Raw genomic sequence first — 10,000 nt, 5'->3', positions numbered from 1 at the left:
CGAAGAGAAACGAGGGGTACCTGTGACCTGGCGGTAACCGTGGCAACCGAGGATGCTGACACGGTGAAAGTTCCCACAGACGACGGAACTCTTGACAGCATTGCTGAGCCCGGAAAACCTCATCAGAAACGCAACTTGTTATATAAGCAGAAGAAATCAGATCATTTTTGTGTTTGATATTCTGAGCAGCACCAAATGCTCCCATAATCCAGACAATGATTCAGTCAAACATATCATTAATCTGGGGCTCTAAACTCTGACATTTACTATTAGTGATATTAACAAGGTGTTAAGTTGTAATCTGCCTTAAAGCCCTTAGCAGAAGTGTATGCTGAGGTTGGCTGTGGCTGGCTGATCCATTCATGATGATCCTGTTAGCACCACTGGCTCCTGATGGCTCACACCTGCTAACGCCGTTACACGACGTGGCTGAGCAGCATTACGGCGCCGGCACCGCCGCATTTAAACATTAATCACCGTCATTTGTGACGTCTCATTAACATTGTTTATGTTGAGGGCTGACGTTCATATAGAGAAGAGCATTATGGGTAAAACAACGGTCATTTGGTCAGTTATGAAATGATTGGAAGCCACTCTGCGAACAACCATCCAATCACCTTTACCTGGAACTTTCCCTGCACTCTTTCAACCCCTGTTCCCCCCTTTGTCCTCTGCTGTTTCGGTTTCTTCATTGATGGGAGTCATCGCCCGCCACATGGACGCTCGCTTAAGCTCTTCAAATGTTGTTTTCTGGTCTTGGCTTTGAATTATTTGTTCACTTTGATGCTGAGAGAATAAATGACGGGACTCACAGCAGGTGGTCAATGTGTTGTTTGGAGAGGATTTAGCTCCATTCTTGTCTTCTGATGACAAAACCACATCAACAAGCTGTTTTTTCAAGCACTTTTTAACCTGCTGTTCACAGGTGACGCGAACTTTGACCCCCGTCTTGACTTAGGCACAAGAACTGAACTGCATTTTACTATATGCAGACTTGGACGAGCATGGCGGCAACGCTGGGATTAGGAATCGATTAAGAGGAAAATGGAGGAAGGAAGGAGGGTGAGAGAAGGGAGGGATGATGCGGCGGCGGCGGCGGCGGCGGCGGCGACATGATTACAGTGTCTCCAGAGCAGCCGGCGACCAACTTGTTTGTTGGGGATTAGAGGGAGGAAAGAAATGAATCATATTTCCCATCTTCTGTCTGTACGGTGTGGGGATTACAGAGCACTATCTATCTATCTATCTATCTATCTATCTATCTATCTATCTATCTATCTATCTATCTATCTATCTATCTATCTATCTATCTATCTATCTATCTATCTATCTATCTATCATCTATCTATCTATCTATCTATCTATCTATCTATCTATCTATCTATCTATCTATCTATCTATCTATCTATCTATCTATCTATCTATCTATCTATCTATCTATCTATCTATCTATCTATCTATCTCTCTACCACCCATTAAAGGCCATTAGTGACCTTTGTCACTAATGGCGCCGTTATTCCGTGTCCGCGTGGGTCCGACCTCCAGCTCTGTTCTCCGGGTGAATCCCCGTCAGTGACTGGCTGTTAGTGGCAGGTTTGAGGGGAGCAGCAGGGCGGCTGCTGTCAGTAGCTCTGAGGGGTAGAGCAACTGACCAACCCACCACGCCTGTAGCCAATGTTACCGTACGTCACACCAGAGCGCTGCTTCCCAACATTGCCCCCCCCATTAGCCTCACCCTCTTGACTGTAGGTGTATAATGTATAGATTTCTCTCCCACGTTCCTCTGCTGGGGTCAACAACACTTCCTGTCTGCTGGGAAACATGAAGGAGTTTGTTTTATTCAAGCGTCTCATCGTGAGCTTACGTCACGCGACCTTCGGCCCGGCCGGTGGATGCAGGACGGAGGACTTCAGCAATCCAAAATAATCTTCGCTTCACCCGCATTTCACTTTCTGCCATGGGACGGCATTATTGTTAGTTCTAATCTACGTTATCTACGCTGCTCCTTGTCCGTTCTCTCCTTATAGCCGCTCAACGTTGTGGATTAATGGGAAGTGCTCAGAAACAGCCGCGAACATCTTTACCCGTTTTAACTTAAAGGAAGAAGATGGAGGGATATGGCAGTGTGGGTCAGTATTCAGTAATTAAACACTCAAACCCAAGATCTATAGAACACAATGAAGTTTAATGAAGTTATTTAATGCATCAGAAACATAACAGTTAATATCTAGCATGGTGAGTCTAGTCAAACACAGGAGACAAATTAAATATACAAAATAATTCATGTCAGAAAATAATAGCAGAGAAGGTTGGAATAATGCAAAAGTTAAAAGTACTGTAAATCATCAAGAAGCATGAACAGCAATGTATTCTATTACTGCTACCTTTCCTGGATAAACCCCTGAGCTTGGAAAAAAAGAAGTAGCAGAAAGCAGAAAATATAAACCGAAAAAAGTTGGCAGTTTTCTAGAGATTAAGAACGAGAGCGCGATTGTGTCAGGCTGCGTAACGACCGGCTGAGACCAGAGGTGGAAGCTGTTCAGATATTTACAAAAGGACAACGACCAAGCCAGCCGAAGACATGATAGCAAGAAAAGCAATAAGACGTATAATAATATCAACTTAAAACAAATTACCACACTTTTTACTCCAACAAATTCACAATTTAACTCTAATACCAAAGACACACTAAACACAGGCGTTAGAACCGTCACATCTTTACAGGGTGAAGCTGAGAGAGGCACCAGTCTCTGTGCACCAAGAGGGGGGAGCAGGGCAACGCAGGGCCCGGCCCCTGGTCCTGGCCTGGCCCCTGGCCCTGGCCCTGGCCCCGGCCCCGGCCCCTGGTCCTGGCCCCTGGTCCTGGCCCCGGCCCCTGGTCCCGGCCCTGGCCCCTGGTCCTGGCCCGGCCCTGGCCCCGGCCCCTGGCCCCTGGTCCTGGCCCTGGCCCTGGCCCCTGGACCCGGCCCCTGGTCCTGGCCCTGGCCCCTGGTCCTGGCCCTGGCCCCGGCCCCTGGCCCCTGGTCCCGGCCCCTGGCCCTGGCCCCGGCCCCGGCCCTGGCCCCTGGTCCCGGCACCGGCCCTGGTTGCAGATTCAAGCTTAGCACGGGTACCCTTGGGGGGGGGGGGGGGGGGTCACAATGAGACCATTGTTGCTCCGTTTATTCTGGAAATGATCCTATTAAACTAACAATGCAGGAGCCGTGCTGCTAATGATTTTAGCCTCACTCAAAGGCAGCGGGCACCTCCGGGCCCTCTGCCCCCCCCAGGGTCAGCCTGCTCATCAGCCTCTCAGGTTCCCCCCCTGTAAAGACACGGCTCTAACGGCCATCTCGTGGGTTCAGTTGTTGGACGAAAAGCAGCTTAATAAAAGAAGACATAATTGAAAATACAAGACAAGTCTCGAAGAAAGTGGTTTCTGGGGACTTCCTGTCCTTTTCCATATCATTTCATGGTCGACTATAAAGTTTTACGGAGAGGTGACAGAACAGACCAGTATATCATTTGATTTTGACAAAAAAAAAAACCTATATATACAGACAAAAAAAAGATTCATGGCCTTAAATTACAGAGGATTCCTGGCAGCAAAGGTCGCTGCTCTTTCTCGCCCATTTAGTTCTTTTTGATTCCTGTGAGATCTCTTATTTACAGTCAACAAGCTGAGCATCAACAGGTCAGTTTGCTTTCAAAAACAGGCTTTCAGAGACTATTTATGAAGATGATTCGTTCTCGATTGATTTCTTTATCCCAAGGTTCATTTCATTGTCTGAAAATCCTCCCCCTGCACCCCTCCCTTCCCACCTCCCACTTTCGTGTTATTTACAACACCTGGAACTTCCAGGAGTTCTGGTCTTTGTAGTCCAGACAGTCAGTGGCATTGAAATTGAGCTTCCAGGCAGCTTGGTCCTTGTAGTCTAGACAGTCGACGGCTCCAAAGCCCAGCGAGGCTGCCGTGTAGCCCTGGGAGGAGAGCGAGGCTGGGGACTGGCTGAGGGGCCCCCCCATGGAGGAGGCCGTGATGGGGCTCAGGGCACCCCCTGTCCCCGACAGCTGTGAGTGCATGGGGGAAAGGTAGGAGCTACAGTCCAGGCCAGTGAAGTAGGAGGAGGAGCCTGCGTAGCTCTGGCTGTAGGCGGGGGCCTGAGTGTAGGTCATGGGGTAGGAGGTGGTGCGCTGCATGCAGGGGGTAGTGGAGGCAGACAGGGGGTCTGGCAGGGGGGAGATGGAGGCCGGGCTCCAGATGGACACTGTGGCACTGGCTGAGCTGGAGCTGGGGGTGATAGCGGTGCCCGGAGGAGGAGGGGGTGGGCTGTAGGGTCCATTGCTGGGGTTGGCACCAACATCTGCGTTGGCTTCACGGGCAGGAGAAGCCTTCTTCTTGGGGGGCCGCGGTTTGGACTGGCCGGTGCTCTGCTGCTGCTGCTGGCGGCACTTGGCGCGCCTGTTTTTGAACCAGACCTGCAGAATGGCAGCGAAAGCTCAGGGTCAACACACCTCCCAACTCCTCCGGTAGCTCTGAAAGGCTCCATGGCTGGTGTTTGGGTCCTTACCTGGACTCGGGACTCGGGCAGGTTGATCTTGAGGGCCACCTCCTCCCGCATGAAGATGTCTGGGTAACGTGTTTTGGCAAAAAGCGCCTCAAGGACGTCCAGCTGTGCGCGTGTGAATGTGGTGCGCTCCCGACGCTGCTTACGCGGGGTGTCTGGAGATTAAAAAAAACATTATTTCATTATTAGTTTTTTCTAAAAATTAATCTAAAAATATCAGCTGACACACAGGTGTCCAGAAATTTAACTTAAATTGTTAGTTCGATAGGAAAATATATCTAAATAGCTTCGATTGTTTTTTTCTTGCCGAGCCCGTTTGTGTTACTTTTGATCTCAGATGAGACTTTGATCGAATAAAACAATGGGGCTGTAAAACGTGACGAGCTTTCATCCTCAATGTTTGCGCGAAATTGTTCAAATCGAATTATGGGCTGATTGTAACGAAAGTCACAGCAGGAAGTCTAAAAGGGCCAACAGGCCCCCGTCCGGGGCATCACCGGAGTCAAACGGGCCCTTCTCAAGGATGACAGATGCCGACGTGGGTCATGAATGTAAAGACTGTCCATTGACGGAAAACACGCGGCGGCTTATGATAAAACACAATACGCATCACTTTCTAAATGGGTTACATGATCAGCGCAACAGATTGGAGTCTGGGCTGATATTTAAGTCTGTGTGAGAACAGGCTGCTCGTCTATTCACACACGTTTTTATTGTTTTTTGACTCCATAATCCGCTGAACTTTTAGGTCAATTGAACACATGTTGCGACGGCTGAAGACTCAGCGGCACCTTTTCCTAAATCATGACCTCACAGCCAAGTTCTCAAAGACAATATATATACATATTTTAAATTATGCGGGATATTTGCGACAATTCTTTTGGATTCAACACCCTCAAAGTGCAGGTTTAGAACAGTTTAAACGCGTGACTTACTGTTGTATCCAACGGCGGTGGAGTGCAGCAGATCCATGCCCGGGCCGGACAGCGTTAACCCGTTCACGGCGTAATGGGGTTGCTTAATGTAGGACATCATGCCTCCTGTCGGCTTTAAAACACTCACTCACTCCCTCACTCCCTCTCCTTCTCTCCGACTGGGGGCCGGCTCTCCTATCTAGTCTCCACGGGGTGTCTCTCTCTCTCTTTCTCTCTCTGTCCCTCCCTCCTGGTTTGCTTGTTAACGCTGTCACGCTTGTTGTTTTAATGCTGCTCTGCTTCTCTCTGTTCTGTCCTGAGAGTTCCCCGAGCTGTTCGACGCCTCTGCTGACCCGAGCCGCAACGCTAGAGGCTCAACATTGGTCCTTCCCGAACTACCAGAACCGAACGACCTCGCTAAGGTTGAGCGCAATGGCACCGCTCCATCCAATTCAGGCGCAACAGGCGCGCACACCGTCCTCGCCAGGTGTCGGGGAAGATCCGGTCGCTCTGGAGGGTGCGGAGGTGCTGGGTGACGCCGGGGAGCCTGGAGGTGCCTGCGGAGTGGAGGAGTGAGGCGGCGTGTGAGAGCAGACTGGCTAATTAAAAGTAACTTCTTACTCAAGTAGACACCATGAGCCCTCCCTCTCTGCCCTCCTCCTTTTCTCCTCCTAATTGTCCCTCCTTCATCTCTCTCTCTCTCTCTCTCTCTCTCTCTCTCTCTCTCTCTCTCTCTCTCTCTCTCTCTCCTCTCTCTCTCTCTCTCTCCATTAACGCCCACACAATCACGCGCACATATATGCTCTCAATTTAAAAAGGGTCTTAAATAAAGTAAAATATTGCTTAGTTGCAGATTAGATGAAATAAAGGTTTGTGGATATTATTATATTTGACGGGTTCGTTAGGAAAACCGTAGTTTGTTAATGTCTAATAAATTATTAGAATGTTAGAATGAGTTCAGTCCCAAACTATCACAGCTTTTCCAGCTTGAAACATCCCCCAAATCGGTAACAATAATTCCGCGGCCCTGTCGGACTGTTGCGGGCGAAGGTGGAGCCGCCGGGAGGGTGAGATGGGGGTCTACATGCGGGCCGGATTAAAAGAAGCACAATGACGACGTTGTTCTGCTATTAAATCCCCTTCTGATCCCCAACATGCTCCCATGCGACCCATTCATCCATTCATTCACTACAGTCAATCACATTAATAGGAATGATATTATGAGAGTGCCTTTATTTATTCCTCATGCTATGGAACTCATGGAATACAGTCAAACACGACACGGTTCCATCAGGAGAGTAAAAAAAAAAGGCCACTCAATAAAGTCCCGCAGGTTTCCCAGGGGCCGTTTGCAAAGATGCGTTCAGGGACCGATGACACCCGCCGGGTCGGTGCCCAGTTTGTCCGCCTCTTGTGTCCTGTGTCGTCCAGCGTCGCAGACAATTTCACAGCGTCCAAAGCCGATTCTACGCGCTTGTTAATTGAATCGGATTTCTTATAGTTTAAAATCCACACGCACGCACACACAGACGGAGCCCATGTAGCTGCAGCCCAAAGTGTATAAGGGGTTTATCTGGCCGTATAAAGCCAAAGCTGCGATATAAAGACACAGAGCGCGACGGGGAGACTTTAGCGGCGCGTTTGAACGTTTCCGAATAAAACGTCTCTCTACCTGCGCGAGGTGCGTGCGTGCGTGCGCGTGTGTGCATGTGTGCGCGTCGTTGGAGTTGGCAGAGGCCTGCGTGCTGGAGGAAACCCGTCGTTTACTCTGGACGCCTCACCCGCTCATGTCCAGGTAAGTTCGATTTATTTATTTATTTATTTATTTATTTATTTATTTCGTGCCTTGAGATTTGCAGCATTCAACAGTAAAACACAGAAGTAGCTGCTGCAGACCGCTGGAGAGAGAGAGAGACATAGAGAGACAGAGAGAGAGAGCCAGGCGCGCTCCATGTGCGCACCCGTGTTCCGCCTGTGCACATGCACATTTCGTGCACTTGCTGCCCATAGATGTGCTCAGCCAATTTATTTCAATGTTTTTCACTCGTCAAATGAGTGTTTTCCAATCCAAAGATATTATAGAAAATTGTCTTTCTAATCAACACGATCCACTGTTGCCGCGTTCTGCAGAATTCAGTTGTGATTTAATTTAATGTTCTGTTGAATTTATTCAACGAACAAACATTAAAGAAGTTTGTTAAAGAAGTTACACTCTTGATATCTCAGCTGATGGGCTGTCAACAAAGATCTGTTCATGTTTGGCTCTTTATTTTATTTTCTATATTTAATTTTAGAATTAATTACAGTGCCATTTATATCTATCTATCTATCTATCTATCTATCTATCTATCTATCTATCTATCTATCTATCTATCTATCTATCTATCTATCTATCTATCTGTCTATCTATATACTTACACACACACACACCACACACACACACACACATATATATATATTTATCTGTGTGTGTGTATACATATTTAGGATTTATAAATCAATTTTAATATATTCATTTTTTAATTATCATTTAAATTTGTATGTAAACTGCTGGAAACAATAAAAACAGCCAGTGAGCCCTTCAGGACAGTCAGATGTGTGTATCCTGTCAGTGTGTGTGTATACTGTCAGTGTGTGTGTGTGTATACTCTCAGTGTGTGTGTGTATCCTGTCAGTGTGTGTGTATCCTGTCAGTGTGTGTGTGTGTATACTCTCAGTGTGTGTGTATACTCTCAGTGTGTGTGTATACTCTCCGTGTGTGTGTATACTCTCAGTGTGTGTGTATACTCTCAGTGTGTGTGTATACTCTCAGTGTGTGTGTATACTCTCCGTGTGTGTGTATACTCTCAGTGTGTGTGTATACTCTCAGTGTGTGTGTATACTCTCCGTGTGTGTATACTCTCAGTGTGTGTGTATACTCTCAGTGTGTGTGTATACTCTCAGTGTGTGTGTGTGTGTGTGTGTATACTCTCAGTGTGTGTGTATACTCTCAGTGTGTGTGTGTGGTGTGTATACTCTCAGTATGTGTGTATCCTCTCAGTATTATTCATATTTTTACTATTATATTACAGTTTTTCTCAATTGGTTTGGTACATTTCTCACATCAGAATTGAAATTCTCAAAAGTTCTTGTTCAATTGTCACATCATGTAACACTACGAGCCAAATTCCTTCTGATTCTTTCCCTATCAGGAAAATATCAAAAGTGAGGATTTTAAATTAAAACTCCATTGGTGAAACACTGTCATCAAAGGTTCTAATCTAAAAAGAGGTGATGTGATCTTATATCGTTATATTATGGTATGTTCAGCTCTTTGCATCCAAAGGGGTGAGTTGGCCTGTGGGGGCACTAGGACCCGGAGCAGATGCAAATTAAGGACAACCAGCACATAAGAGGCTTAGTGCATCTAATCTATAGTCACACACACGCACATGCACGTAGACACCCGCGTGCTCACACACACACACACACACACACACACACACACACACACACACACACACACACACACACACAACACACACACACGCACACACACACACACACACACACACAAACATTTTATAAACAGCTCATTTTAAAACAGACACGCATCCATGTCCCAGAGGCAAACTCAGCCATTGTATTTTCATTTAGTTTTCATTTTCTCCAAACTCTTTTATTCCCCTGGTTGACCTGAACTTCCATCCCATTCTGCGGGGGAACATGGTCCCATATGCTCCTCTTTTTTCCTCATTTCATTAGTGAGTGTGCAGATTGAAGAAAATGATTTGGAAATGGAAAAGGGGAGGAAAAATATAAAGACATTTTTAGCCAGTGGAATATCTCATCACTGTTTGATGCTGTCCGCTCAGGTGTGTAACCACGGCAACTGGCTGGTCAAAATAATTAGCAACACTCAGTGTTTTTAGGCTGAATGGAATTTTTATTCATAGAGAAATTCAACACACAAAATCACGTGTTTGTGTGTCGAATAACTGACGGAGACGAACTAAAGTAGAAAAATCACCACTTTCTGCTCCCACTTCATATATCAGCACCTTTACCATCATGTTTGTATGTCTGTGAGTGCTCACAGTGTGTTTATAGTGTGTGTGTGTGGTGTGTGTGTGTGTGTGTGTGGGTGTGTGTGGGGGGGTGTGTGTGTGTCAGACAGTTACACACTCACACATACACACACGCACAGAGTTCAGCCGATTTATCATAATATGCTTTATCTGAAAAGTAAGTATCTTACCTCGGGATAAAGGGAGGAAAGAGGGGTTTGCAGCCAGATTGACAGAGGAAGGGTGGATGGAGAGAACCGAGCGAGCGTCGGCCGCAGGGACGGACAGCGGGACCTTCAACCCGGGGGCCCGGGCATCGATATTGATAAGGTAACAGAGACCCTGGGGACTGGAGAGAGTGTGTGTGTGGGTGTGTGTGTGTGTGTGTGTGTGAAACCGATAGGGCCCGTGGAGAAGGTGTGTTACTGAGAAGCTGGTGGAGGGTAAAACTGGAAGAACTGCTGGAAGAAACTGGGTGGAAAGGTTTGGAAAG

At 47.1% G+C, this 10,000-nt stretch overlaps 1 protein-coding gene and 1 long non-coding RNA gene across 2 annotated transcripts in view; one reads left to right on the top strand and one right to left on the bottom strand.

Annotated features, from left to right (window-relative positions):
• Window positions 1-3,092: 3,092 nt before the first annotated feature.
• On the bottom strand, window positions 3,093-6,102 carry LOC130535392 (homeobox protein otx5-like). Its single transcript, XM_057050390.1, has 3 exons — window positions 5,483-6,102; window positions 4,551-4,702; window positions 3,093-4,458 (listed from the first exon to the last, which is right to left on the bottom strand). The coding sequence occupies exons 1-3, from the start codon at window positions 5,580-5,582 to the stop codon at window positions 3,820-3,822; spliced, it is 891 nt and encodes a 296-aa protein (XP_056906370.1). The 5' UTR covers window positions 5,583-6,102; the 3' UTR covers window positions 3,093-3,819.
• Window positions 6,103-6,566: 464 nt separating this feature from the next.
• Window positions 6,567-10,000, top strand: part of LOC130535292 (uncharacterized) — an 8,395-nt gene continuing 4,961 nt past the window's right edge. The window contains exon 1 of the long non-coding RNA XR_008953084.1: window positions 6,567-7,256. This is a non-coding gene — a long non-coding RNA (uncharacterized LOC130535292). The remainder of the gene's footprint in view (window positions 7,257-10,000) is intronic.

This window comes from Takifugu flavidus, chromosome 12 (genome assembly GCF_003711565.1).
Source record: "Takifugu flavidus isolate HTHZ2018 chromosome 12, ASM371156v2, whole genome shotgun sequence".
NCBI classification, from domain to species: Eukaryota; Metazoa; Chordata; class Actinopteri; order Tetraodontiformes; family Tetraodontidae; genus Takifugu; species Takifugu flavidus.
Note: the sequence above shows the minus strand (reverse complement) of the source record. Positions and strands in the feature narration are given on the sequence as shown.

What these genes read in the sequence shown, in the direction of transcription:
- LOC130535392 (XM_057050390.1), bottom strand. Translation starts at nt 5,582, where the DNA reads ATGATGTCCTACATTAAGCAACCCCATTACGCCGTGAACGGGTTAACG. An exon ending in CACCGCCGTTGGATACAACA is followed by an intron (nt 4,703 to 5,482) that starts GTAAGTCACGCG and finishes TTTAATCTCCAG; the next exon opens with ACACCCCGCGTAAGCAGCGT. An exon ending in TGCCCGAGTCCCGAGTCCAG is followed by an intron (nt 4,459 to 4,550) that starts GTAAGGACCCAA and finishes GCCATTCTGCAG; the next exon opens with GTCTGGTTCAAAAACAGGCG.